Genomic DNA, 26,126 nt, shown 5'->3' with positions numbered 1-26,126 from the left:
ATGCACGTACTGTTTTAACAGTTCCAGCCAGTGCTTTTATGTTACAACACCATTCAGGCTTCCGTTACACACAGGTGTTCTGAGACGCTAAATAGCTAATTAGAACAGATGGGCACCTCTCTTCTGTAAACGAGCCATAACCTGTGTAAAAAAAAATATCGATGACAAGGTTACCAAAACAGTACCGCAAGCAATGATTATTTAAAAAGAGCGTCGGTACTGTTGTACACATTGGCCGAGCCATTGTTCATGTTTCAATTGAGAACCCAAGAGGACCCCCTCTTGTGTAAACGAGAGATAATGCTAAACATGTTTTGCATGACCAGGAGTGGAAATATAGCACAAACAGATCTGGGACCAGGCTAAGGAAACAAGGTTCTATTGCAACTGACAGTTCGTTTTCTATCTGCAACACCTTACATCTTCTGTCCCATTAAAGCCTCAGGCCCTCAAGAAACAGCCCCGAACCCACTTATGTTAAATGTTCATCCAAGCTCATCGTTCAAATAACAGGGGAGCTAAAGGAGACGTGGGCATCCTCATATCAAATCAGGGCTCCTCCTCAATGTGAGCCCCCACCAAAAAAGTAAAATATTTCTACACCGAGCACCCTCCAAGAGGCATTGTGTACCTCAGGAATCAATGTGTAAATTGAACTAATCACATTCTGAAACTACACAAGGGTAGGGCCCAATGATGTACATGTACAGCGCCTTTAGAAAGGACTTATTCTAAAATTGATTAAATAAAACAATATCCTCAGCAATCTACACACAATACCCCATGATGAAAAGGTGAACCACGTTTTTAGAAAATTAAAAACATTTAAAAAATATACCTTATTTACATAAGAACTCAGACCCTTTGCTATGAAACTAAACATTTTTCTCAGGTGCATCCTGTTTCCATTGATCACCCTTGAGATGTTTCTACAACTTGATTGGATTCCACCTGTGGTAAATTAAATTGATTGGACATGATTTGGAAAGGCACACACCTGTCTATATAAGGTCCCACAGTTGACAGTGCACTTCAGAGCAAAACCAAGCCAAGAGGTCAAAGGAATTGTCCGTAGAGCTCCGAGACAGGATTGTGGCAAGGCACAGATAAGGGGAAGGGTACCAAAACATTTGGTCAGCATTGAAAGTCCCCAAGAACACAGTGGCCTCCATCATTCTTAAGTGGAAGAAGTTTGGAACCACAGACTCTTCCTAGAGCTGGCCGTCCGGCCAAACAGAGCAATCGGGGGAGAAGGGCCTTGGTCAGGGAGGTGACCGAGAACCCGATGGTTACTCTGACATAGCTCCGGAGTTCCTCTGTGGAGATGGAAGAACCTTCCAGAAGAACAACCATCTCTGCAGCACTCAACCAATCAGGCTTTTATGGTAGAGTGGCCAGATGGAAGCCACTCCTCAGTAAAAGGCACATGATAGCCCACTTGGAGTTTGCCAAAAGGCACCTAAAGGACTGTCAGACCATGAGAAACAAGATTTTCTGATCTGATGAAACCAAGATTGAATGTGTTGGCCTGAATGCCAAGTGTTACATCTGGAGGAAATCTGGCACCGTCCCTACGTTGAAGCATGGTGGTGGCAGCATCATAATGTGGGGATGTTTTTCAGCGGCAGGGACTGGGAGACTAGTCTGGATCGAGAGAAAGATGAACGGAGCAAAGTACAGAGCGATCCTTGATGAAAACCTGCTCAGGACCTCAGACTGGGGTGAAGGTTCACCTTCCAACAGGACAACGACCCTAAGCACACAGCCAAGACAATGGAGTGTCTTCAGGACAAGTCTCTGAATGTCCTTGAGGGCCTAGCCAGAGCCCGGACTTGAACCTGATCGAAAATCTCTGAAGAGACCTGAAAATAGCTGTGCCGCGACGCTCCCCATCCAACCTGACAGAGCTTGAGAGGATCTGCAGGGAAGAATGGGAGAAACTCCCCAAATACAGGTGTGCCAAGCTTGTAGTGTCATACCCAAGAAGACTTGATTCTGTAATTGCTGCCAAAGTTGCTTCAACAAAGAACTGAGCACAGGGTCTGAATACTTATGTACATGTGATATTTCAGTTTTTGCTTTGTCATGGGCTATTGTGTGTAGATGCGGGGGTGGGGGAATGACTTAATGAATTTTAGAATAAGGCTGTAACCTAACGAAGTGGAAAAAGTCAAGGGGTCTGAATACTTTCCGAAGGCACTGTATTCACAAACCATTACTTCTGCACTGTTACAGCCAGAATTTAAATTTGATTCAATGGTGTTTTTTTTGTCACTGATCTAGACACTACCCCATAATGTAAGTGGAATTTTGTTTGCAGAAAATGTTAGGGAAGAAAATGAAAAGCTGAAATGGCTTGAGGCAAGTATTCAACCACTTTAGGGCAAGCCTAAATTAGTTCAGGAGTAAAAATGTGCTTAACAAATCGCTTAAGTTGAATGGACTCATTCCATGTTTGAATGACTACCCCATCTCTGTACCCGACACATACAATTATCTGTAAGGTCCGTCGATCAAGTAGTGAATTTCAACAACTGATTCCACCACAAAGACCAGGGAGGTTTTTCCAATGTCCTGCAAAGAAGGGCACCGATTGGTAGATGTGTAAAAATAGTAAAAGCAGATGCTGAATATCACTTTGAGCATGGTGAAGTTACTAATTAGGCTTTGGATGATGTATCAATACACTCAGTCACTACAAAGATACAGGTGTCCTTCCTAACTCAGTTGCTGGAGAGGAAGGTAACTGCTCAGGGATTTCACCATGAGGCCAATGGGGATTTTAAAATGGTTGGAGTTTAATGGTTGTGATGTGAGAACTGAGGATGGATCTACAACATTGTAGTTACTCCACAATACTAACTAATGTAATTGACAGAGTGAAAAGAAGGAACAGAATAAAACTATGCATCCTGTTTGCAACAAGGCACTAAAGTGATATGGCAAAAAATGTGGCAAAGAAATTAGCTTTTTGTCCTGAAGACAAAGCATTATGTTTGGGGCAAATCCAACACATCACTGCTTAACACTATTTTCAAGCGTGGTGGTGGCTGCATCATGTTATGGGTATGCTTATCATCGGTAAGGACTAGAGAGTTTAAAAAATAAACAGAATATGCACAGGCAATATCCTAGAGGAAAACCTGTTTCCGTTTGCTTTCCAACAGACATGGGGAGACGAATTAACGTTTCAGCAGGACAATAACCTAAAACAGAAGGCCAAATCTACATCAGAGTTGCTTACCAAGACGACATTGAATGTTTCTGAGTAGCCTAGTTACAGTTTGGACTTAAATTGGGTTGACAATCTATGGAAAGACTTGAAAATGGCTGTTGAGCAATGTTCACCAATCAACTTGACAGAGCTTGAAGAATTTGTTGAAGAATAATGGGTAAATATTGTACAATCCAGGTGTGCAATGTTCTAAAAGACTTACCCCAAAAGACTCACAGCTGTAATCACTGCCAAAGGTGCTTCTACAAAGTATTGACTCATGTTACTTAAGTAAGTTAATATTCCTGTATTTCATTTTCAATACATTTGCAAAAATGTGTTTTCACTTTGTCATTTTAGAGTATTGTGTGTAGAAGGGTGAGAAGAAGAAAAACATATTTAATCCATTTTGAATTCTGGCTGTAACACAACAAAATGTGCGGTAAGTCAAGGGGTATGAATACTTTCTGAAGGCACTGTAAACACATCATTGCAGGGCCCCAGTTCCTCTTGAAACCGGCCCCAGTTCCTCTTGAAACCCCAACACAGATATTTACTCGTTTTTGCTGCCCTCTGTTGGTTATTGCTTAAAATAACAGCATTTCAAGCTTTTACTAGCCTACAAGTTGACCTACAGTGCCTTCTGAAACACTTTTTTCACATTTTGTTACGTTACAGTCTTCTAAAATGGATTACAAAAAAAAAGATCAGCAATCTACACACAATACCCCATAATGACAAAGCAAAAACAGGTTTTTATACATTTTTGAAAATGTGTTTTAAAAAATTTAACAAAGTAATACATATTCAGACCCTTTACTATGAGACTCGAAATTCAGCTCAGGTGTATCCTGTTTCCGTAGATCATCCTTGAGATGTTTCTACAACTTGATTGGAGTCCACCTGTGGTAAATACAATTGATTGGACAATATTTGGAAAGACACACACCTGTCTCTATAAGGTTCCACAGTTAACAGTGCATATCAGAGCAAAAACCAAGCCATGAGGTCAAAGGAATTGTCAGTAGAGCCCCGAGACAGGATTGTGTCAAGGCACAGATCTGGGTAAGGGTACCAAAAAATGTATGCAGTGTTGAAGATCCCCAAAAACACAGTGGCCTCCATCATTCTTAAATGGAAGAAGTTCGGAACCACCAAGACCCTTCCTAGAGCTGGCCGCCCGGCCAAACTGATCAATCGGGGGAGAAGAGCCTTGGTCAGGGAGGTTACCAAGAACCCGATGGTCGGTCTGACAGAGCTCTAGAGTTCCTCTGTGGAGATGGGAGAACCTTCCAGAAGGATAACCATCTCTGTAGCACTCCACCAATCTGTCCTGTATGGTAGAATGGCCAGGCGGAAGTCACTCCTCAGTAAAAGGCACACGACAGCCCGCTTGGAGTTTGCCAAAAGGCACCTAAAGACTCTCGGACCATGAGAAACAAGATTCTCTGGTCTGATGAAACCAAGATTCAACTCTTTGGCCTGATTGCCACGTGTCACGTCTGGAGGAAAACTGGCACCATCCCTAAGGTGAAGCATGGTGGTGGCAACCATCATGCTCTGGGGGTGTTTTTCAGTGGCAGGCACTGGGATACTAGTCAGGACTGAGGAAAAGATGAACGGAGCACAGAGGGATCCTTGATGAAAACCTGCTCCAGAGCTCTCAGGACCTCAGACTGGGGCGAAGGTTCACCTTCCAACAGGACAACACAGGAGTGGCTTCGGGACAAGTCTCTGAATGTCCTTGAGTGGCCCAGCCAGAGCCCGTACTTGAACCCGATCGAACATCTCTGCAGAGACCTGAAAAAAGCTTTGCAGCAACGCTCCCCATCCAACCTGACAGAGCTTGAGAGGATCTCCAGGGAAGATTGGGAGAAACTCCCTAAATACAGGTGTGCCAAGCTTGTGTCATACCCAAGAAGACTCAATGCTGTAATCGCTGCCAAAGGTGCTTCAACAAAGTACTGAGTAAAGGGTCTGAATACTTATGTAAATGTGATATTTTTTATAAGTTAGCAAACATTCGAAACCTGTTTTGGCTTTGTTGCTATGAGGTATTGTATGTAGATTGATGTGTGAAAAAAACTATTTAATCAGTTTTAGAATAAGGCTGTAAGTTAAATTTTTTGGGAAAAAGTCTAAATTCTTTCCGAAGGCATTATTTCTGAAGCTCGGGGCTGGGAAATGAATTACATAATTCTTCAGGTGTGAGTTAGTGTTGTAACACAATGTTCAACAACTCATAGAATCACATAGGCTATGCCTGTGTAGTCAAGATCATGACATCAATGTGCTGACTAAAGTTGTCAGACTTCATTATAAATGACTCTCACATGTCCCCACCCCCCTCACTCTCTCTCTCTCGTTCTCTCTCTGTCTCTCTCTCTTACACACACACACACACACAGATAGAGAGAGAGGCATGAACAGTGTTCTTCATAATGAGGGATGACATCAATATTTTGTCTGAATGTGGTTATTTTCTGCTTATGTATCCTTATTTTGACGCCAAACCCACCACTGGTGTGCATGGCCAAAGAGCTCTTTTTTTTATGTCATCCAACAAGTGTAAACACCTGGAATTTGCTAAATGGCATTGGTACTTGAATCGGAACCGGTGCAATGATCAGATGACATAAAAAGGGAGTTCTTTGGCCTCGCACCCCAGTGGTGGGTTTGGCATCGAAATAAGGATGCATAATCAGAAAAGAACCCCATACCTACTGTAAAATATGGTGGTGGATCAAATCAAAAGTTTATTTGTCACATGCACTGAATACAACAGGTGTAGACCTTCTTTGATGTTATGGAACTATTTTGCTTCCACTGGTCCTGGGGCCTTTGTTAAGGTCAAAGGCATCATGATCTTTACACAGTGCCAGGACATTTTAGCCAAAAACATGGTTGCCTCTGTTAGGAGGCTGAAACTGGGATCTACCAGCAAGACAATAACCCAAAGCAGACAAAACAATTCATAAATAAATTGTTAATTGACCACAAAATCATCATCTTGCAATGGCCATCTCAGTCTCCGGACTTGAACCTCATTGGAAAAACGGGTTTGAACTGAAGAGGGCAGTCCATAAGCGCAGACGAAGGATATCAAGGATCTGGACAGATTCTGTATGGAGGAACGGTCTAAGATCCCTCCCAATGTGTTCTCCAATATCATAAAAAAAATGTTAAAGGCTCAGTACCGTTATCCTCACAAGCTGATGTATTGAAACATGGGTGCCAATCATTTTGACCCATACATTTTTTGGGAAAAATAGTATCACTTGTTAAACAAAATCTCTTTCTCTGAGCAATTGTATTAGTATAAAATTATATTATTGTGCATTTTTTTGTGCTAACAATATAGCCCATTATTTGTAATATTTATTTTATACAGTCTTTTTTGCTAATCTTTTTCAAGGGTGCCAAAAATTTGGGACCTGACTGTATATCGTAAAAAAAATCATAAATGTGTATGTGTGTGTGTGTATTTGTGTCTGATAGACACAGGCCTTATTTGTAGGTTATGTAGGCTAGGTCAAGAAGAGGTTGAACAATGGCTGAAACTAAATGTTCTAGTTCTATAACTACAATGACACAATCGATTTTATTCAAGCTTTCACTGTTACATAATTTCAGCACAACACTGGCTTGTAATAGGCCTACCTACCACTGTTATCACCGCCTCCCACCCCGTCGAATGACATTGGAGAATACCACTTTATACTGCACACGTGCTCAAAACGAAGCTTAATTTGCTGGCTGCCTTATAACATTTTGCTTGCCATTGGTCTGGAATGATGTCATCCACTGCACAGACCACAGACCCCACCTCCATACAGCACCGCCTGTCTTAGTGTCTTCCTCGCTCTCATTCACATATACAGCCGAGAGCACATTGACACATGCACAAGCACTGACACTGGTGTGGTGTAAGCACTTTTTATAGTGGTGATATTTTTTTATTTTTTATTATCAATAATAGATGCTTAGTGTCGTAGGTCCTCTATTTTTATATGCAAGCTTATTCTTGCACGGAAAACGGATCCGCAAAATATGATAGGTCCTCCAGTGTAGAAGAGGATACCGTTAACCAAAGAAATGTCTGGACAACATCAATGAAAATGTAAATAACTATATTACACGGAGAGCATGACGATACAACGGAATTGTCAATCCTAACGTAAGTGAATTTATTTTAAACCAGGCGTAAAGTATCCTGACGAACAAGACTCATGTCTGATATACAATTACTCTGAATATTATAGGCTATTGTTGACACATGAGGATCCAGCACTATGGCTACGTGTTACACACTTATGCATATAAGAAACACGCCAATGCGTTAGAATGCAGCCTGGTCTCACAGACTAGACTCCTAAGAACAGTGATGTCCTCAAACTAGTTTTCCCTTTCCTGAGACACCGGACGCTATATATCCATTTGACGCGACACTACGAATCAATTTGATTAAATTCACCTTCATTACTTATAAACTGCCCAGCAGAGGATAATACTACCAACCCTCAATCTCTGCAGTCTTTGCCAAAATAAGTTATATTATTTATCAGGACTGTGGGAGTGAAAGTGATACTAGATGATGATGAATCATTTTCCATGGCCTAATGCTGGAGTTGTGGGACATACAAGGCCATAACCATTATTTCTTCTATATATTTTTTTGTTGCATGGTTTTCTTATTAATTATTTACATGATGTGCGTTTTTGCAAGTCACTATTCAATACTAGTATGTATTCTAATTTTGGCTATTTTTATATAGCCTAGGTCTAATCATTTCAGCATATCTATATCCTATATGCGAACAAAGGGCAAACGCCACTCATGGAGATGAGAGGAGACTGCTTCTTCTTCCCTGCCATTCACAGAGAGATGTGCGACAATGCGCAAAATAATTTCACTCTGTTAGAAGTCAATTTATTATGTTTTTTTCACCAATGCCCGTTGTTATTATTCTCCTTACCTTGCAGGCGCAGCATGATGTTATTTGTCCACAGCAAACCGGGATAAATAGTATTGCAGGTAGGTCGTTGTGTGAATGTGTAGATAGGTGACCAGAGGTCACGGAAGGCTTCAAATAGGCCTCACAATTTCAGATAATTTCAGCAGTAGACTGATGTGCCATAACAGATGATACAGTGCATTCTGAAAGTATTCAGACCCCTTGACTTTTTCCACATTTTGTTACGTCACAGCCTTATTCTAAAGTTTATTAAATTGTTTTTCCACCTCATCAATCTACACACCATAATAACAAAGCAAAAACTCGTTTTTAGATTATTTAGCAAATGTATTACAAAAAACTCCCCAAAATATCACATTTACATAAATATTCAGACCCTTTACGCAGTACTTTGTTGAAGCACCTTGGGCAGCGATTACAGCCCTTGATGCACAGATAGTTTCAGGTCTCTCCAGAGATGTTAGAAATGGTTTGAGTCATGGCTCTGGCTGGCCACTCAAGGACATTCAGACACTTATCCCGAAAACATTCCTGTGTTGTCTTGGCTGTGTGCTTAGGGTTGTTGTCCTATTGGAAAGTGAACCTTCACCCCAGTCTGAGGTTCTGAGTGCTCTGGAGCAGGTTTTCATCAAGGATCTCTCTGTACTTTGCTCCGTTCATCTTTCCCTCAATCCTGACTAGTCTCCCAGTCCCTGCCGCTGAAAAACATCCCCACAGCATGATGCTGCCACCCCCATGCTTCACCGTAGAGATGGTGCCAGGTTTCCTCCAGGCGTGACGATTGGCATTCAGGCCAAAGAGTTCAATCTTGGTTTCATCAGACCAGAGAATCTTGTTTCTCATGGTCTGAGACTCCTTTAGGTGCCTTTTGGCAAACTCCTAGCGGGCTGTCATGTGCCTTTTACTGAGGAGTGGCTTCCATCTGGCCACTCTACCATACAGGCCTGATTGGTGGAGTGCTGCAGAGATGGTTGTTCTTCTGGAAGTTTCCCCCATCTCCACAGAGGAACTCTGGAGCTCTGTCAGAGCAACCATCTGGTTCTTGGTCAACTCTCTGACCAAAGCCCTTCTCCCCCAATTGCGCAGTTTGGCCAGGTGGTTCCAAACTTCTTCCATTTAAGAATGATGGAGGTCACTGTGTTCATGGGGACCTTCAATGAAGCAGAAATGTTTTAGTACCCTTCCCCTTATCTGTGCCTCTACACAGTCCTTCCTCGGAGCTCTACGGACAACTGTCAACATTGGGACCCTATATATGACAGGTGTGTGCCTTTCCAAATCATATTCAATCAATTGAATTTACCACAGGTGGCCTCCAATTAAGTTGTAGAAACATCTCAAGGATGACCAATGGTCTGGCCACTCTACCATAAAGGCCTGATTGGTGGAGTGCTGCAGAGATGGTTGTCCTTCTGGAACTCTGTCATAGTGACCATCGAGTTCTTGGTCACTTCCCTGACCAAGGCCCTTCTCCCACGATTGCTCTGTTTGACCGGGCGGCCAGCTCTAGGAAGAGTCTTGTTGGTTCCTAACTTCTTCCATTTAAGAATGATGGAGGCCACTGTGTTCTTGGGGACCTTCAATGCTGCAGAAATGTTTTGGTACCCTTCCCCAGATCAGTGCCTTGACACTATCCTGTCTCGGAGCTCTACGGACAATTCCTTCAACCTCATGGCTTGGTTTTTGCACTGTCAACTGTGGGACCTTAGAAGGACAGGTGTGTGCCTTTCCAAATCATGTCCAGTCAATAGAATTTTTCCACAGGTGGACTGCAAGTTGTAGAAACATCTCAAGAATGGTCAATGGAAACAGGATGCACCTGAGCTCAATTTCGAGTCTCATAGCAAAGGTTCGGAATACTAATGTAAATAAGGTATTTCTGTTTGTGATTTTTTTTAAATTTGCAAAAAAATCTAAAAATCTGTTTTCGCTTTGTCATTATGGGGGATTGTGTGTAGATTGATAAGGAAAACATTTATTTAATCCATTTTAGAATAAGGCTGAAACGTAACAAAATGTGGAAAATGGGAAGGTGTCTGAATACTTTCCGAATGCACTGTATGTGGTGAAAGATCCTAAAGAGACAGACAATGCCTTGTGAGTCCAACATGGTCCTCCGCTTCAGACTGAGACTAATCATCAGGTCACCTCTCTACATTCACCTTTGTGACATTCAGGGACAGAATTTCAAAAATGTTCTAGCCATTCTATCGCCGTAACAATGATCACATAATGGTATAGCGGGTGGAAGTCTGTCTTCTGCACATCCGAAGCGTTGTATCTATTAGAGGTAAGCCTATGTTCTTATTCTGTAGCAAAAACATTACTTTTACACCCTTTATCAAGCCTCCACATTCAGAACATATTTTCCCACAATGTATGTAGGACTACTGGCTGCAATTGTAGATATGGTGACAGTAATGGTCAGAATGGCACTGATGAACAATGATGATGATGACAATGATCTCTAGAGGCATTGCTTGCTGCAAGCATTTGCTTAAGTATGTTTTTGTGATTTGCACTGTGTTTTTGGTCTGACTGTTCTTTTGACAGTATGATTAAAAAGGACCAATACACCGCTACACTGTGTTCATTTATGTGCTGATGAGGTGTTTACAATGTGTGAGTGAAAAGTGATCAGAGTGATGTTGACTTCCACCATGACAAAACTGGGTCAATGTAACCCCACCCCCCTCCACCACAGGCTACGAAGGCAAGGCTGAAAAAGGGAAAAAGATGAGGATGCCATCACCAAGCTCTGTGCGTGGACGTATGCATGTGGAAAACGCAAGCATGGTGTGCTTTGTCTATGGGTCACTATGTGTGTTGCTTGGGAGTGAATAATCATTAGTGCCTTTTGCCATGTATCTTCCTCCTGTCTAGTCTGTGGTCTACCCTGTCACGTCATATTCTGTCTTTATATCGCTGTCCTCCCGTCTCTCTATTTCTCTCCCAACCTTTCTCTCTCTCGTTATCTCTCTGTACTGCCCTGTCCCAGAGAATCTTCTTTAATGCAACAAAAAAAGCTCATTAATGGGTTTTGTCATCGTAAGTAGCGCTTAGTAGATGACAAAAGTCTTTAGTACCAATGAGAATTAGGCATCAATTTTACTGTCTTTATTTAAAGGGTAGAACAACATGATGATAATAATACAATATCTAAAGCTTTACCCAAAATGTCCTCTCTCCTCCAGTCTTTATTCAAGTATTTCATGACGAAGTGCTTATTTATAGGTTACGACACGTACATCGATGGTCATTCAGTGCCTGTGGCAGTAACAGCCAGCTCTCTTGTCTGTTTTGCTATGGTAAAGGGCCTTCTCTAACAGGGAGATATATTTGTCTGTTTATTTGGTTCTACCTCATTTCTTCAACCATTCGATTGAGCTAACTTCAATTTCAACAAAATGTTCTTAAAACAGTGGTCTCTGCCCTGTTTTGGCAAAACCATAAAGGCTGTATTTTGGTCTTTTGGTTTTGATTTCATTACTGTGTGTTTTTGCTGTATTTTCTTTCCAAATCCAATGGATTATATATGTATATTAAATATGCTTTGCATATTCTTCTGATCGTTCACTACGGTGGTCGGCAGCAGTAGTCAAGTAATAGTCACGGGATGTGTTCTTCTTGAATTCGAACTCTGCAACAATTTACATTAAATGGCTTTATTATGTGTTATCTATAAGGGAATAACACATGTAAATACCTTGTGTACTAGGTATGTATAGAGACTGTTTCATAGTATTGCCCAAAGAGCGTTTTGTTCAAGATTAAACCAAAAGCAAGAGCAAACGTGGGAATTGTCCATAACACCATACTCCATACTTAGTCTGTTGCAAGGTAGTTACATAGCTTAGTTGTTCCACTGGTCATTACTCTGGCGTAGGACAGATGTGATGTAAATGTGGCTTCAAATTCAAAAAAAATTATGATGTTGATGCCAACAGTCATTTAAAAATGTTATCTGAATACAATCCTGACATTGTTTCTCTGTTTCTTTCTCCCCTACCTCTTACACACACACACAGCTTTGCGTAGACCCAGATGCCTCCACTCCCTCTTGACGAGCGCATAGTGGTTATTCAGCGCCCTAAAAACTTGGTCCTACCTGGGTCCTCCCCACAGCCCCACTCCCATATAACAGCCCATAGCAACAAACTTCTCTCCCGCCCTTCTCATCCCCATCCTCCTCAGTCCTACCCCAATCCTCCCTCCTCGAACTCACTGTCCTTGGAATGCAAGCGCAGGTCATCATCCCGTCTGCAGAAAACCAAGGTCGACAAGGCCATTGTCTCAGAGGGTACCAGACACACCCCTAGCCACTGTCACAGCAACGGGACAGTGACTCTTGGCCCTAGACCACACCAACACACACATACGATCGACATCAAGTTATCTGTGAACAAAGGAACAAAAGGAGGGGGGCACAGCAACTCTTTAGTTCGCAGTGGGAGTGTGAAGGGGAGCAAAAAAAGGGTTTCGTTGCGCTTGGATCCAGGATACGGGGAGAAAAACACTGGAGGAACATCAGGGAAGCCTGGAGGAGCAGTGCAGCAACTCCAAAACCATCCACAGAACCAGAGACAGGCCTCACCAGGCAGTCACCATCAGAATCATCTGGCTGTGTCCCCGGGAGGAGTCTTAGAGTTTGTCCCATCTCAGAGACAGCAGTCCAAGTCCAGAAGAGAGAAGGTGCAGAACGTGTCCTCCAAAGTCTGCTCTGCCAGCTTCCCCTCCAGAGGTGCCCGGGAAGTACCCTACGTGGGTAACAAAGAGAATTCCAAACTGGGACCTGTCCATCAAAACCCCAACCCCCACAGCCTGCCCGGCCACCACAACTCTGTCCCTGTGCCCCATGCTGCTGTTCTAAACTCCCACTACCCTGTCCCCCCTCCCTCCCACCACCCCCGTGCTCCTACCTCGTTTCAGCAACCCCTCAACCAGCCTCGTCCATCCCGCGGCAGGGATCATCGTCCTCAGATCCTCCACGGCCTACCCCTCTCCCCCTGTTCCTCCCGTGGAGGTTTCCCCAGCCCAGACCACACCTGTACCATCGACTTTTCACATCCCTTCAGCTGTGGCTGTTGGAAGCTGGTCTGCTGCAGGGGGGGCAGGGGACGTTCTGCTGGCTGCCAGAGGGGTAGGGAGAGTCCGTCTTCCTCTTTCTCCTGTGGCCACGGCCACGGGGTTGTAGGTGTGAACCACAGAGGGGGCGCAGCAATGGGATTAAGAACTCTTGGGGGATGTTTGTCCACAGCCTCCACCACCAACACTTCATCCTCCAACAGCACTGTGTCGGACTGCCGCACGGGCTTGCTCAGACCCCTGCGATGTGCCTCCTGCTCCGGGGAGGCTGGCGCCTTTGAGAGTCCTGCTGCATTCCGCAAAAAACTGGTGGGGGGATGCCTGCCCTGTACCCCACTATCCTCCTCAGCCCCGCTGCGAGCCTTACAGAGTTGTGTGAGTGGCTGCAACCCCAAAGCCAGTCAGGCCGGCAGCTCTACCTGCAGCTATTGTAGCAGCGACCCTATAGTTGTCACCTTCAACCCCCGTCGGGGCAGCAAGCCCCCTGGGATGGGCAGGGGTGTAGGGGCAGGGCCCCCCATGGGAGTATTCCCCGCTGATGATGATGATTACAGCGTGCGCACAATCTGGCCAGAGGAGCTGGCGAAAAAGATGACCAGGTCTAAAACCCAACAGAACCAGCAGAGCTGTGCAGGGATGGGGATGGGAGTGGGGAAGACAAGTGTGGGTCAGAACCAAAACAGCAGCAACGGAATCAGCCCTGTCACCCTGGACTGTAGGAACCTATTGGAGTTCACCCGGAATCAGATAACAGACCACGCTGGCCGACGCCGGCTTCAGCAGGGCAAGATGGCCGTCCTAGATTTTATTGGGTCTGGGCCTGGGCGAGATCCAGACCAGGACTCCCTGAAGAGGCTCTGGAACAAAGGTGGGGAGTCAGGAAAGGTGGATGGCATGAGGCAGGAAGGCAATACTACATACCCTCGCACCCCTTCCCCCAGCACCCCCTCTCCCCAATCCCCTCCCTCCTTCTCACCCCCACCGTCAGCTCCCAGCACTCTCCTCAAACCCAAACCCAGACAGAGAGATGCAGACGGACGCCATTCCCTCCCCTCCGCCCAGTCCCTCCACCTGGTCCTCAACTCACTCAACAGAGAGCAGGACGAAGAGAGTGGCAGAGGTAAGGGTGTCATACACTGGTTTTTGTTTCAGTCTCTTAGGCTATACTTCTGCAGATTTTTGGTGGGGGACTTTTTTGACACCAGATAGTTACAGAAACAAAATCCCCAATTGAGAGACCAGCTTTACTGTCTGACTGCATAAATGACCATTTTTGGGAGAAAATCTCTTTCATCCTATTCTTATTCTCCTGACTGTCTCTCTTTCTCCATGCTTCCCTCGCCTATCTTTTAAATCCACTTCCTTTCCTGCCAATCTCATTTTATATGTTATTCTAACATGTTGGTTGTTTAAAAGGAACCCGGGGATAATGACTTAATTATAGCCTGGGCTCCAGCATAAAAAGAGAGAGAGGAGCGAAATGGAGGGATGGTGATTGGAACGCAAAGACAGCTGATAAGAGCGGGAGATTAGAATAGCTGAATTAATTAAAACAATTCTCAGGGAAATTGAGTCGCTGACACTGAACCCTGTCAGTGGGAGATTAAGCTGTTCTCATTTAAATGACAAAGCCCAAAAAGCTATGATGTATTCTCTTTTCTTAATAGTTACATAACTGTAGCCTCCTCCACTCTGTTAAGTGACTGCAGGATCTGTTGATGACATAGAGTATAGTATAAAGAATCACAAGTTTCAGAAGCTTTTTCATGTCTGTACGTTTCCCTCCTGTTAGGAGAACATGTATGAAATGATGAAAGCATTAGCAGTTCCTCAGAGCTGCAAACGTCTTTGCTCTGCAGGAGTAAAGTGAATTTCAATGATACTCCTACTCAACAAAAACCGTAAATGTGATATATTGTACACTTTCATTGTCTCTCCGTCATTCACACATCTCTTCATAACTCTTTCCATCTCTGATGCTTGATTTATTTTCTCTGTGTCTAACTCTGGTATAATTCAGGGTGAATGCCTGTCAGTGATCCAAATCAAATTAAATTGTCCTTTCTAACAGCAATCTCTCACTGTGTTGTGTTGTCCTCTCCCAGTGCACCTCACTCTGCCGCTCTCCTCCTCGCTACCGGCTTCCCTGTCAGATGAGAATGGGATGACCCCTGACGTGGAGAATGCGGTGGTCAGCCCCATCCTACCCTTCCTCTTCCTGGGCAACGAGAGGGACGCCCAGGACCTGGACCTGCTGCTGCGTCTCAACATCGGCTACGTGGTCAACGTCACCACACACCTGCCCCTCTATCACCTCGGTTCCGGCCTGGTACGCTACAAACGGCTGCCGGCTACCGACAACAGCAAGCAGAACCTACGACAGTACTTTGAGGAGGTGTTTGAGTTCATCGGTGAGTTGAGCAGTATCTACCTAAGGGGTGTCAAACTCATTTTGCCCCAGGGACTGGTCTTCTATCCGTAGTTTGGGGAATTTTCTATGCTCCCTGACTGTCTACCTTTCATTTCGGTGATTATTAGCAAGCCTGACACAATCAAGAAACTGTGTCGCCATCGCTCATCCATATACAGTTGCAGTCGGAAGTTTACATACACTTAGGTTGAGTCATTAAAACTAGTTTTTCAATCACTCCACAAATTTCTTGTTAACAAACTATAGTTTTGGCAAGTTGGTTAGGACATCTACTTTGTGCATGACACAAGTAATTTTTCCAAAAATTGTTTACAGACAGATTATTTCACTTATAATTCACTGTATCACAATTCCAGTGGTTCAGAAGTTTACATACACTAAGTTGACTGTGCCTTTAAACAGCTTGGAAAATTCCAGATGATGTCAATGATGTCATGGCTTTAGAAGCTTCTGATAGGCTAATTTACATCATTTTAGTCAATTGGTGGTGTACCTGTGGATGTATGTCAAGGCCTACCTTCAAACTCAGTGCCTCTTTGCTTGTCATCATGGGAAAATCAAAAGAAATCATCAAAGACCTCAGGAAACAAATTGTAGACCTCCACAAGTCTGGTTCATCCTTGGGAGCAATATCCAAACACCTGAAGGAACCACATTCATCTGTGCAAACAATAGTACGCAAGTATAAACACCATGGGACCACGTAGCCGTCATACCTCTCAGGAAGGAGACACGTTCTGTCTCCTAGAGATGAACGTACTTTGGTGCAAAAAGTGCAAATCAATCCCAGAACAACAGCAAAGGACCTTGTGAAGATGCTGGAGAAAACAGGTACAAAAGTATCTATATCCACAGTAAAAAGAGTCCGATATCGACATAACCTGAAAGGCCGCTCAGCAAGGAAGAAGCCACTGCTCCAAAACCGCCATAAAAAAGCCAGACTACAGTTTGCAGCTGTACATGGGGACAAAGATCATACTTTTTGCAGAAATGTCCTCTGGTCTGATGAAACAAAAATAGAACTGTTTGGCCATAATGACCATCGTTATGTTTGGAGGAAAAAAGGGGGAGGCTTGCAAGCCAAAGAACACCATCCCAAACGTGAAACACGGGAGTGACAGCATCATGTTGTGGGGGTGCTTTTCTGCAGGAGGGACTGGTGCACTTCACAAAATAGATGGCATCACGAGGGAGGAAAATTATGTAGATATATTGAAGCAACATCTCAAGACATCAGTCAGGAAGTTAAAGCTTGGTCGCAAATGGGTCTTCCAAGTGGACAATAACCCCAAGCATACTTCCAAAGTTGTGGCAAAATAACTTAAGAACAACAAAGTCAAGGTATTGGAGTGGCCATCTCAAAGCCCTGACCTCAATCCTATAGAGAATTTGTGGGCAGAACTGAAAAAGCGTGTGCGAGCAAGGAGACCTACAAACCTGACTCAGTTACACCAGCTCTGTCAGGAGGAATGGGCCAAAATTCACCCAACTTATTGTGGGAAGCTTGTGGAAGGCTACCCGAAACGTTTTACCAAGTTAAACAATTTAAAGGCAATGCTACCAAATACTAATTGAGTGTATGTAAACTTCTGAACCACTGGGGAATGTGATGAAAGAAGTATAATCTGAAATAAATAATTCTCTCTACTATTATTCTGACATTTCACATTCTTAAAATAAAGTGGTGATCCTAACTGACCTAAAACAGGGAATTTTTACTCGGATTAAATGCCAGGAATTGTGAAAAACTGAGTTTAAATGTATTTGGCTGAGGTGTATGTAAACTTCCGACTTCAACTGTAATTACAAGTACATATTCTCGTTCACCCCTTTAGATTTGTGTGTATTAGGTAGTTGTTGCGGAATTGTTAGATTACTTGTTAGATATTACTGCACTCTCGGAACTATAAGCACAAGCATTTCGCTACACTCGCATTAACATCTGCTAACCATGTGTTTGTGACCAATACATTTTGATTTGATTTGTATTGTAGGGTCCATTATAATTTCTTCAAAGTTTCGATTTGGTTTTTGTCATTTTAAAGTATATTGTGTTTGTCGTCGTCCCCAACACACACATTTTGTTGTGCTACAGCCAAAATTAAACATTTATTAAATTGAAACTTTTTTTATCACCGGCCAACGCACAATACCCGATAATGTCAAAGTACAGTTATGTTTTTCGGGGGGGAAAAATATATATAATAAAAAATTAAAATCTGTAGGGTCAATAAGTATTCAACACCTTTGTTATGGCAACCCTAAAGTTCAGGAGTAAAAGTTGCTTAACAAGTCACATAATAAGTTGCATGGACTCACTCAGGGTGCAATAATAGGGTTTAACATAATTTTTTAATGACTACCTCAGACCAGGGAGGTTTACCAATGCCACGCAAAGAAGGGCACCTATTGGTAGAAATAAAAAAGCAGACATTGAATATCCCTTTGAGCATGATGAAGTTATTAATTACACTTTAGGTGGTGTATCAATACATGCAGTCACTACAAAGATACAGGTGTCCTTCCTAACTTGCCGTAGAGGAAGGAAATCGCTCAGGGATTTCACCATGAGGCCAATGGTGACTTTAAAACAATTACAGAATTTAATGGTTGTGATAGGAGAAAACTGAAGATGGATCAACAACATTGTAGTTACTCCAGAATACTAACCTAAGTGACAGAGTGAAAAGAAAGAAGCCTGTATAGAATAAAAAATATCCCAAAACACGCATCCTGTTTACAACAAGGCAATAAAAAAAAATGTGGCAAAGCAATTCACTTTTTGTCCTGAATATAAGGTGTTATGTTTGGGGCAAATCCAATACAGCACATTGCTGGGTACCACTTTCCATATTTTCATGCATAGTGGCTGCATCATGTTATGTGTATGCTTGTAATCAATGAATTCACATTTCAGCAGGATATTAACCTAAAAACAAATTGCCAAATCTACACTAGAGTTGCTTACCAAGAAGACAGTGAATGTTCCTGAGTGGCCGAGTTACAGTTTCAACATAAATCTACTTGATAATCTATGACAAGACCTGAAAATGGTTGTCTAGAAATGATCAACAACCAATTTGACAGAACTTGAATCATTTTGAAAAGAACAATGGGCAAATGTCGCACAATCCAGGTGTGGAAAGCTCTTAGAGACTTAACCAAAAAGACTCATAGCTGTAATCACTGCCAAAGGTGCTTCTGCAAAGTATTGACTCAGGGGTGTGAATACTTATGTAAATTAGATATTTCTGTATTTTATTTTCAATAAATTTGCTAAAATATCTAAAAACATGTTTTCACTTTGTCATTGTAGGGTATTGTGTGTAGATGGGTGAGCATTTTTATTTATTTAATCAATTTTGAATTCTGTCTGTAACACAACAAAATGTGCAATAAGTCAAGGGGTGTGAATACTTTCTGAAGGCACTGTACATGTATAAACTGTAGATAAAAAAAAAATAACTCAAAACACCCGTTGGCCGGATTGGACCCCCTTGCTGGACCAGATCCGGCCCGCGAGCCGTATGTTTGACACCCCTGATCTACCTTCATTTTCTATCGCACCCACTCTCCCCGTTCCTGTCTTTCAGTCTTTATCTCTCTGAGCTTAGAAGTATTTTAGCACTGAGATAAGGAGAGGATCATGATGATTTCTATGTGAAGTCTTTCCTCTGATCTCGTTCTCTGATTTCAAAGTTTTTGACTGGAGAGACATTTAGGGATCTATAAATGGATCAAAAGGGAAGATGGGAGAACTGGAGAGTCAGATCCAGAAAAAGCTGTGGATAGATGAATTCCAGTGATCATCCTTGACAGGAATCTGATAGCCACCTATTTTCATCCACAGAGGAGGCTCACCAGAGTGGGCGAGGAGTGTTGATTCACTGTCAAGCGGGCGTGTCCCGTTCCGCAACCATCGTCATCGCCTATCTGATGAAGCACACCCTTATGACCATGACTGATGCCTACAAGTATGTGCGTGGCCGTCGTCCTGTGGTGTCTCCCAACCTCAACTTCATGGGTCAGCTACTGGAGTTTGAGAGGGACCTCAACTCCGGGGTCACTCCTCGCATCCTGACCCCCAAACTCAGCGGCCTGGAGACCCAGGTCTGACAGCGGGATATGAGGAATGGAGGGGAGGAGGAAACCAGCATTGGGCCAGCCATAGTTTTGTGAAGGAGAAATTAAAGGTAGAACAATAAAGAGGGGAATGCTGATTGACAGAGTGTCCCTATTGGCATAGATTAAGAATAAAGTATTGAAATAGTGCACTTTCTAGAGATTATAGGATAAATCATTTGATTGGTTAACTCATAAATAGTCCCAATTTTGGTCAACCTAATCCTCATCCAATACCATTTGTAATTATGTGCCAAGTTTTTATATAATGCTTAGATATCATTATTTACCATGATCCACTGTAATCAGATGGCTCATTTGATGCTTGTGGTATAGAGCATTACAGAAGTTAAGGAGGTGCAATGACTCCTGGTCTGACTCAAGGCTGTCATTTACAAAATCCATAATGCATGCAGAACCAGAATAGAAACAACTATAGTGACACCCCACCATTCAGCTATGACAACGAACACTATCCATAGCCCCAGAGAGGGCATTCCAATGCACTTTATCAATTTATCAATATTTGTTTGGTCGTTTCAACTCAAGTGGCCCAGTCCCAGAGGATAGCTGATCTTGCCATATTGTTGGTTTATTTATATTTTTCCCCACTGGGTCGGAAATGTCTAAATTACCTTTAAAAAATGTAAAATAAATATATACGTATATATACTGTATATATATATATACTGTATCTTGGGAGTTGTGCAATAGAGCAGCTTGTGGCTGGTGGAGGAGTGACCGAGGTTTAATCGTGCCAATTCTTAGGAAAATGGGGTGAAACCAGAAACCTACAACTCAGTGAATGAAACCAGATCTGGTGCCAATAGAGGGATGGTCAAGAGCAACAATACACAGACAACACTGAACAGATTCAGCAGACTGTTATTGAACAGGACTTAGTCATGGATCTATCTATGTTGTGTTTCCAACAGACAATGGTTGGAAAGATATAAAAAGATGAACACTGCAAAGTGTGTGCTTTAATTAAGACACAAAACTGCACAAAGATGTTGTTCTTTGAGTGCCCTCCTTGTTTGTGAAATATTTCTCCTGAACATGTTTACTATTGCATATATACAAGTACAGAGTATTTATTTTTATTGATGTGTTTTGTCATATATTTTGTGTTGTTTATGTCACTGCTTATATTTTAACTTAAAGAATATACATTATATACATGTATGTATTAAAATGTATCATTACTGAGAAGGAAGTTGAGGAAAAAGAGGGAATATAGAAAATCCCCTTGATCATTTCTTGTAATTGGGAAACATACAGTAGGAATGAAAATCAGACTCGAAAGATAAGATAAAGGCAGCAGAGAGACAATCCTTGTCAACTTGTCTTCCTTTCGTTTATGGCCGAGATAATTATTTTTTTAAATGTTTTTTTAAACAATACGTTTTTAAAGCAGTTGATTTATATTAGACTTATTCAATGAAATCCTTTGATTGCCAAACTGAGGACTTTGAGGTCCTTAGCCAAACTATTAGGTTGGGAATGAAAATATAATGCAATGTTCAACTATCCTAGTCTTTAGATAGTATCCAGGCCTTTATCTGCCTTGTCTGTCTGCCTGTTTGTCTGCTCATCTATCTTTATCCTCCACCCATCCTAGTCTTGAGTTAATTAGTTCTTCCTGATCCGTTTATTCCCTCAAGCTGTATTCAGCTATACCATGTTACTGTGTGTATATCATGCTCAGGATAACGGAAAGGAGCAATCCTTTGTAGCAGACAGAATGATACCTCTCTTATTCTTATCTTCTGACGTGATGTTGTATCCCTTCTTTTGCCCTCCAGTGTCTGCTTTGTGCTCCCATCTGCCTCTGTAGAGTTTGAATCTCTTTTACAACAATACTATGCATTGTTCTTGTTAAAAATATGGATTTGATCCGCGAAAACGATAACAAAGCTTTATCATTGAGTTCACTGTGAATCACACTCTTCCTGCATATTGTTTAGTTCTCAGCCTTGGTCCTTAAGTATAAACCCATCCAACTTGTATTTAATACTGTGGGTTGTCAGTCGCCCCTCAGCTCCTGTCTGTCAGACTGTGGTTCCTGCTCACTAGTTTTACATTTACTGATCCTTATCGCACAATTTATTCTGTGATGCCCAGCCAAATTTGATCTATTACAGTCCTGCTATGTATCACATTTTGATATAAACGGAACAAAAATATAAACGCAACATGCAACAATTCCATTTGATTTTACGGAGTTACAGTTCATATGAGAAAATCAGTCAATTGAAATAAATTCATTAGGCCCTAATCTATGGATTTCACATGACTGGGAATACCGATATGCATGGGGCACTCTGTTCACAATGTTGACATCAGCAAACCACTCGCCCACACAACGCTATACACGTGGTCTGCGGTTGTGAGGCCAGTTGGACGTACTGCCAAATTCTCTAAAACAGCTTATGGTAGAGAAATTAACATTCAGTTATCTGGCAACAACTCTGATGGACATTCCTGCAGTCAGCATGCCAATTGCACGCTCCTTCAAAACTTGAGAAGTCTGTGTTGTGTGACAAAACTGCACATTTTAGAGTGGCCTTTTATTGTCCCCAGCACGAGGTGCACCTGTGTAATGATCATGCTGTTTGATCAGATTCGTGATATGCCACACTTGTCAGGTTATCTTGGCAAAGAAGAAATGCTCACTAACAGGGATGTAAAAAAAAATCGGCACAACATTTTTGAGAAATAATGTTTTTGTGCATATGGAACATTTCTGGGATCTTTTATTTCAGCTCATGAAACATGGGACCAACACTTTACATTTTGCGTTTATATTTTTGTTCGGTGTAGATTATATCAATGATCTCTAGTTGTTCCCACACACTATTTTCTGATTATTGATGATGACCCCTATAGATGGTTGTTTCATTTGATTTAGGTGCATTAAGGCCTAGTTTGTCCCCAACCTCATACCAAAGGGTTCAGTTTGATGAGGGAGCTCTGGGATTGGTTAGACAAAACCTAACTCATGGGTGGGTGTTGCTGCTGTAAAAAATAACAGAATATATGTGTATTTAAAACTTGAACTTTTGTACTTGAGATTATGGCTTTCATATAAGTGTTCCCAAAGGATTGAGAGGTTCACTCTTAATCATCCTATGCCATAAGTGTTTTGCTGTGAAGGCATAATTTCCCCCAACACATTTTGATTGAAAACTGCCAGTAGCCCCTTTTCCAGATTTATAAACACATTTGGTATAAAATACAAGAAATCTGAAATCTGAAAACCAAGAATGCCTTTGGTTAAGATGTGTATAGTTTGGTTATCTAAAGCAATGTAGCATCCATTCATATTAAATTTGCAGTTGAATAGTTTGATCTCTAAATACTTAATTAATTCTGGGATTTTTCTCCTGCCTACTTCGTAATTATGTGTTGATCTATATTTTTCTACATTTCCATTTGTTCATGACGTACACACATTTGTGTGTACCTGCATCTTAGTGAGTTTTTGACTGTGGATCTCAGTTTTGTATGAGTAAATGGTTCATCAGTGCTTCTTCCAGTCATCTCTACCAGGTATTTACGAAATAATGACCTCTAGCTGCCCTCAGTCTTGCTCTGTATTATTCAATCACGCATCAGACCTCCCTAAAGGTGTGCTGTGTGTCAACACACCATATTCCACTGTGACATCCACAATGAGTTTCTATTCCTGCTGTTCTTTTCAATTTGATCTGAATGACATCGTTCCAATGGGATCTATTGTGAATGAACCTTGTCAAAGTGATGCAAAGCGGGTGTCCACACAATTATATTGCATTCAACTTTTACTTTAAAAAAAAAAGTTGGGTTTACCCAGCCCTCAAGATGACAGACGCTTCTCTGAGGAACAATTATTAGATCGTACATTAGATCAAGAGAAGAAAAAAGAACTGTATAGACTTCACTTTAATCTTTGATGGCTTCTTGAACATTCTCCCTTTAGTTCACGCAAGGCAAAAGGGAACAGTCTCAATATATATAACTCGTGATGAGTAAAGAATCTTCCATTTGTAGTTTGCACATGAAAAGAAACGCAAACAATTTAAACAATTATTGCTTTGTTGTATGACTTCCTTTTGTAAATCTGTTAATTGATGAGTTGTGTGAATTTACATTTATTCGTGTATGTGTTTAAGGCTTGTTTTCTATTGTTCTCTAATTAGAGACATCCTCCTTTATAAATGATGAGGGTAATAAATGTCTATAAGATGTGGAAAACCTATCATTAGATCTGTAGTGTTTTTATCCTGTTGCTCTGCTTCCTTGGACATCAAACGGTCAGTTCCGCTGGCCTCTAATGACACTGCTGTAACTCTCTCAGTTTTCCAACCGTTGAACAACTGAGCAGATAATACTATTTTCATTTTGTAATAATTGGGTTCCCTTCCATGTATGTACAGTTTTATCTTCTTGTAACTTTTATCAGTGATTCTTTGTATGGAGTGCACTGTGATTAATAAGATGCTACTACACTACATGGCCAACAGTATGTGGACACCTGCTTGCCGAACATCTCATTCCAAAATCATTGGCGTTAGTATGGAGTTTGTCCCCCTTTTGCTGCTATAACAGCCTCCACTCTTCTGGGTAGGCTTTCCACTAGATGTTGGAACATTGCTGCTAGGACTTGCTCCCATTCAGCCACAAGAGCATTAGTGAGGTCGGGCACTGATGTTGGGCTTGCGGTTGGCATTCCAATTCATCCCAAAGGTGTTTGATGGGGTTGAGGTCAGGGCTCTGTTAGGTTCTTCCACACTGATCTCGACAAACATTTATGTATGGACCTCGCTTTGTGCACGGGGCATTGTTATTCTGAAACCGGAAAGGGCCTTCCCCAAACGGTTGCCACAAAGTTGGAAGCACAGAATCGTCTAGAATGTCATTCTATGCTGTAGCGTTAAGATTGTAACTAAGGGGCCTGAACCATGAAAAACAGCCTCAGACCATTCTTCCTCCACCAAACGTTACAGTTGGCACTATGCATTGGGACAGGTAGCATTCTCCTGGCATCCACCAAACCCAGATTCGTCCGTCGGACGGCCAGATGATGAAGCGTGATTCATCACTCCAGAGAACGCGTTTCCACTGCTCCAGAGTCCAATGGTGGCAAGCTAAACACCACTCCAGCCGACGTTTGACATGTGCATGGTGATCTTAGGCTTGTGTGCGGCTTCTCGGTCATGGAAACCCATTTCATAACGCTCCCAAACAATTCCTGTGCTGACGTTGCTTCTAGAGGCAGGTTGGAACTTGGCAGTGAGTGTTGCAACCGAAGACAGACCATTTTTACACTCTACACGCTTCAGCACTCAGCGGTCCTGTTCTGTGATCTTGTGTGGCCTACCACTTCGCAGCTGAGCCATTGTTGCTCCTAGAGGTTTCCACTTCACTATAACAGCACTTATAGTTGACCGGGGCAGCTTTAGCAGGGCAGAAATTTGACTAACTGACTTGTTGGAAGTCACGTTGAAAGTCACTGAGCTCTTCAGTAAGGCCATTCTACTGTCAATGTTTGTCTATGGCGATTGCATGGCTGTGTGCTCGATTTTATACACCTGTCAGCCACGGGTGTGGCTAAAATAGCCGAATCCACTAATATGAAGGGTGTCCACATACCTTTGTATACATAGTGTATGTTAGACAGGCATGATCAGAGTGTCACATTCAGTTGATGGAAGGTGGTACATTTCACTAAGGACGACTGATACAAACTGGACATGCATGTTCTCAATCCTGCTTATATTTCCTCTGATCAATTCAGATTGCGGTGCACCTGCTCAATGCCACGGTGCATGAGGCTGGATTTGTTGATTTATATCAGTATGGCCATGTGCACATGCATACAAACTGTGTGGTTTTCATCAAGTTCCTCATTGACGGTGCAGGGGGAGGATCTTTCTGTTTGAGAACATTCTAAACATTCCAACCTCTTCTGTCCTACACCTTACTGTGATAAAGAAACTGTAATATTGCTGTTCAACGGCAATAATATTCAGTGATATTAATACCAACAGTATTAATTAACAGTTGATTACATGATTACAATACTGTATGTTATGAGTGTGTTTTACCCATTGTACATAAAGGAGGGATGAGTGGAAGGGAGAGAATAATGATTCTTTACCCATGATTACACCCCTAAACATGTGCAGGACCAAAACAGACGGCTGGAATAGAAAACCAACCACTGTGCAACATTTCTGGTAAATATGAAAAGCCAGAATCGTTTATTTGAATAAAAAAATTTACATACAAAACCACGTGAATCTTTTGTTTTTAT

General features: G+C 42.2%; 1 protein-coding gene across 1 annotated transcript; it reads left to right on the top strand.

Annotated features, from left to right (window-relative positions):
* Window positions 1-7,102: 7,102 nt before the first annotated feature.
* Window positions 7,103-26,103, top strand: LOC139537110 (uncharacterized). The gene is made up of 5 exons (XM_071338014.1): window positions 7,103-7,391; window positions 8,198-8,249; window positions 12,219-14,395; window positions 15,381-15,686; window positions 19,557-26,103. The coding sequence occupies exons 3-5, from the start codon at window positions 12,235-12,237 to the stop codon at window positions 19,820-19,822; spliced, it is 2,733 nt and encodes a 910-aa protein (XP_071194115.1). The 5' UTR covers window positions 7,103-7,391; window positions 8,198-8,249; window positions 12,219-12,234; the 3' UTR covers window positions 19,823-26,103.
* Window positions 26,104-26,126: the final 23 nt, after the last annotated feature.

Source organism: Salvelinus alpinus, chromosome 13 (assembly GCF_045679555.1).
Source record: "Salvelinus alpinus chromosome 13, SLU_Salpinus.1, whole genome shotgun sequence".
NCBI lineage: Eukaryota > Metazoa > Chordata > Actinopteri > Salmoniformes > Salmonidae > Salvelinus > Salvelinus alpinus.
Note: the sequence above shows the minus strand (reverse complement) of the source record. Positions and strands in the feature narration are given on the sequence as shown.